Genomic DNA, 4,375 nt, shown 5'->3' with positions numbered 1-4,375 from the left:
CATAAGTATACACCCCCCTATGTTAAAATACAGGGGCATAAGTATACACACCCCTATGTTAAAATACAGGGGCATAAGAATACACCCCCTATGTTAAAATACAGGAGGCATAAGTATACACCACCCTATGTTAAAATACAGGGGGTTTAAGTATACACACCCCTATGTTAAATTCCCATAGAGGCAGGCACAGTTTTATTATTAAAGGCCAGTTTTTTCATGGATCAGGATACTATGCATGCCGATAAAGTTCCCTTGGCCTTTGGAATTAACACACACACACACACACCACACATATCATCACATACCCTTCACCATACCTGGAGATTGGCTTGGGGAACTTTCCATAAATCATTTCTCAATGCAAAATTAAACCAGCTATTATTCTAACTGAAATGACACCATTAAACCATTGAAATTATACCATCACATACCCTTTACCATGTATGGTGAATGGTATGTGATGATGAAACTCATAGCATCATTGGGACAGAGAGGGTGAAGGTTTAGCCATGTGGTGGTGTCCTCTTACCGTCTTTAGGTAGAAGGCCATGAAGCCAGAGATGAACCCATCCTGCTCTAAAGCATTGGTCAGGAACACCATGCAGGAGAAGGAAAACCCTGCAAATACTGGAAAGACACATACACGCACAATGGAAAAAAATTTCACAAAAACAATAAGTTAAAGTGTGTGTTTGTCTAGTTGTACCGTAGAATAAGGGGTCCACTTTCTTCAGGTTCCGCACAGTGAGGAGAAGGAGAAGAAGAACAAGTCCCAGGATGAGCATTCCCATTCCCAGGATCGGAAGAGGTCTGAGGAATAACAGGGAGAGTCCAAACATCAATTTAAAAACTGTGCTTTAAAATTATCTTTCATGATCTGACATTCATAAATCGAGCAAATTATCAGCAGATCAGTCAAAAATGAAAGTAGTCATCATTGCAAAATCTGAAAAAAAGGTTAGAAATAAAGGTTCATAGGTTGTAGACAACCCTAGACACTCCATAACCTGTCATTTCCTCCATTTTCTTTTTTAGAAATATGACTCATTGAATCATTTGACTCACAAGGGCCCAAACACCCCCCACTCTCATGTAGACATCAAATTCACAGACCTTTCATTAACTTTGAGGTTTTCTTTGGGGAAAAGATTTTCAGATTCTCAGTTTTGTTTACAAGTAATGTTGGTCAAGAAGTAGGGTTGTTTGTCTTTTTAAAAAATCACAAAGCAGGTTAAGTTGCTATATACTGTAAATAACGTGAAAATAGATTGTGATTCCCAACTCCAGTAGGCTGAAAGTGCAGCTGCAGTGGCTTTACAGTCATTCCCCAGCTGCAATGACAGCACAGAGAAGACGTGGAAGACCCAGAAACGTTGACCAATCAGAGCAGACTTGGCCTTTTTGGGGGGTTGGCCTTAAAGACACAAGCTCTAAAACAGAGTTTTAGACAGAGGGTGAATACAGGTATAGTATTTAGACAGTATAAGAATAACTAGTTTTTTAAATATTAGCGTAACTCTCGCCATAATACATCCTAGCGTCTATTTGTGAATATACCCGAATCATCTTAAAAGTGGCCCTTCCATCCTAATCATGCTTTTAAACAAAAGTTTGACTTGGGAACTTCACAAAAATACCCTAGGTCACATTTTGGTGAGAGTTAGGCTTTAAAGCATGTACACGTCTCTAGTACTGATGAATGTGTGTGATGTAGTCCCGTTTTACTAGCCTCACACTCAAGGCAATCCAATTAATTTACTACATTTACTTTTAAGAGTGTATTACATTTTCCTTAAATTCACAAATTGAATCCTATGGCTTAAGTGAATCTTGTGTCCTGTGTAGGCTCCCAGCAGGGATTTTAAACAAGGTTACCTCGAGGTAAAACCTCCTCTCTGGTTGTGGGCCGGTTAGTATCCCAAATATCAGCGCCTTAAAGCAGCAGCTCAATACAGTAGCCTACAGAAGGCCAAGAAGATGCACACTTACTCCTGAAGCGCAGGGACGTTGTTCATGGTGATAAAAACTCCAGGAGCCGAAAGAGAAAGGATCAACACGCTGACTTCCACCGGAGGCCTCATTGTTGAAAACCAGTTGTTTGACCTCTTTAGTTAGAAAGAAATGTCCAGATCCAAATATTATCTGCTAAACACGCTTGGTTGGGAAGCGAGGCATGTTAGAAGCCAGTGTCCTCTCCACTGCCATCGAGGGACGGAGGTAATTAAAGTGTGTCAGCCCATTGCCTTTTGATCTGTGATGAAACAACACTGCTGCTCCAACACGTCTGCTATCTAGTAGGTCTCAAAGTTCAACTCAGTGCTCACGTCTACTGATTGGAAATTTAAAGGGAGAGCCGTGCAAAGGGCAGATAATGGACTTCTGGATCGTGCGTAAGGCGTAAAAGACGCATTTTGCCCTTGTGAAAACAAGCACTTTGGTACTCCTGGCTGCAAATGAGTACAGTTCAACTACCTGCTGTGCGAGAAAACCCCAATCTATTGTCATCCACCATTCAGTGAAGGCTTGTACAGACTGCCATCTGGTGGAATAAGTGAACTGTCTTTCCTTGAGGACTTTTTCCAACACTGATTTTTTCACTTTTTTGCGTCTGCTTTCTAATTTCATCCAGTTTCTGCATTCTAGGTACATGTGATGAGTCTGTTGTGAAAAGATAAAGTGTTGTCTGTGCTCCTGTGGCCCCTGGGGTCCGATTAAGGAGCCATCTGTCCTGTTTGTTGTCAGATTAAGAACTCCTCTGTGTGATGTCTCCAGTCTTGATTAGTTTCTGGATTATATCAGAGAGAACAGAAAGTTCAAGAACCAAGATTATGTTTTTTTTTTCTCTCCCCAGTCAATGGGGTTTGTCAAATCATCAGTTTATCTTAGCAGTTTCTTTACATATTTCGTTATAGTGTCTCATAGCACTCATGTGCATTATATGCATGACGCAACAACAAATTTGGGATGAATATTTTTAACCCTTGTGTTGTCCTCCTGGGTCAAAAACGGACACAAATTTGACATTTACGTCCCTTTTTCAGACTTTTACATAGTTATCACCAACACAACCTTCATAGTTTTACATTATTTTATGGAATTCATGATCAATAACCCTTATTTATATAGAATCATACCTATTATTTGAGTTAAAAAAAAAAAAATTATGAATTATTTTAACTAATAGTTAAGATCAGAGGAATGAAAGTGATCAATTGTATTTGCAAAGAGCGTTGTAAGGAGTCTATTCCATTTTTTGTGGTGATTTGGTTATAATTCAGATATAGACATTTTTTAAAGGGGTCAGATTTGACCCGAGGACAACGGGAGGGATAAAGCTGGCCAACGTCCTTTTTTTGCAATCAAAAGAGCCAAACAATAGTCTTTCCTGCGATCAAATGTTTCACTCCAGAACAAAGAGACGGACTACAACAAGGAGGGAGACGCAACAAAGACACAACAGCAAGAACGTCTGCAGCTCACAAACAAGACACACAGACTAAAGCAGGCCTACGTCTAATGCAACGTTATCTTCTGCAACAAAGAGGATTATGCCGCTGCTGCCGCTGCTGCTGCTGCTGCTTCAACAGAAACTTAGTGTCCAGTGAAAAGAGCCAGTCAAGAGGGGTGGGGAGTCCAGTGTAGAACAGGACAGAGACCACACAGACTACCTTTCACACAGCAGACACTCGTTTTTTTTCAGTTGACACAGATTCTTCAAGAGTCTGATGCAATGCTGCACCCTTTAATCATCGCCATTTTTACTGTGAACACCTCTCTGACAGTGGTCTACTGGGCCTGGGTCCTGAGTGATACCTACTACAAGATGCTGTCGGAGCCAGAAGACAAACCCAAGAAGTTGGTCACCCCGGCCTGAGGGAGTCCCAGTCAACATGGACTGACTGAATTGCTGGGTGTTTTTTTTATGCTTAGGACTAGTGAGCAAGCGCTGTTCTGCTTGTAGTGCTTTCTGTCTTATTTTATCTTTCTGTTTTACCTGGAGAGGCCATGGAAACTGTACTGTAAATGTTTCACTGAAGTAAATGGAAGTCAATGAGAAAGAAGTCCTTCTTACAGGTAAATTATCTAAATGTATCTCAAATTTTAGCTCAGGAAAATGCAATGAATGTCACGTTTTCTTATCTGCAATGGGTCTTCTAGTCACATTTGTGGCTTACAGTGTGAATTAGCTGTTGAAACTGTCAACATCAGGTGGTGCTTAATGATCTCCCTGCTTACTCAGTTGAAAGGTGACATTGGCGTGTGTCATGCAAATCCTGTCATGGATTACTCTAGAAGATCTTGATACTGACACATGCAGTCTGGTTCTCCTGACAGCCTCATCCTGGGACACACTCAGAGACCTCACAATGCT

General features: G+C 40.9%; 1 protein-coding gene across 2 annotated transcripts in view; it reads right to left on the bottom strand.

Moving 5' to 3' along the window:
* Positions 1–2,449, bottom strand: part of zgc:85843 (uncharacterized protein LOC405880 homolog) — a 4,856-nt gene extending 2,407 nt beyond the window's left edge. Inside the window, exons 1-3 of one of the 2 annotated variants that reach the window (XM_034888151.1) lie at positions 1,993–2,449; positions 710–813; positions 533–630 (exon numbers count right to left, since the gene is read on the bottom strand). In XM_034888151.1, coding sequence (XP_034744042.1) covers positions 533–630; positions 710–813; positions 1,993–2,084 — 294 coding nt within the window. In that variant the 5' untranslated portion in view covers positions 2,085–2,449. The remainder of the gene's footprint in view (positions 1–532; positions 631–709; positions 814–1,992) is intronic. The other variant, XM_034888150.1, reaches the window with a different exon arrangement.
* Between the last annotated feature and the right edge of the window lie 1,926 nt (positions 2,450–4,375).

Source organism: Etheostoma cragini, chromosome 12 (genome assembly GCF_013103735.1).
Source record: "Etheostoma cragini isolate CJK2018 chromosome 12, CSU_Ecrag_1.0, whole genome shotgun sequence".
Classification (NCBI taxonomy): Eukaryota; Metazoa; Chordata; class Actinopteri; order Perciformes; family Percidae; genus Etheostoma; species Etheostoma cragini.
Note: the sequence above shows the minus strand (reverse complement) of the source record. Positions and strands in the feature narration are given on the sequence as shown.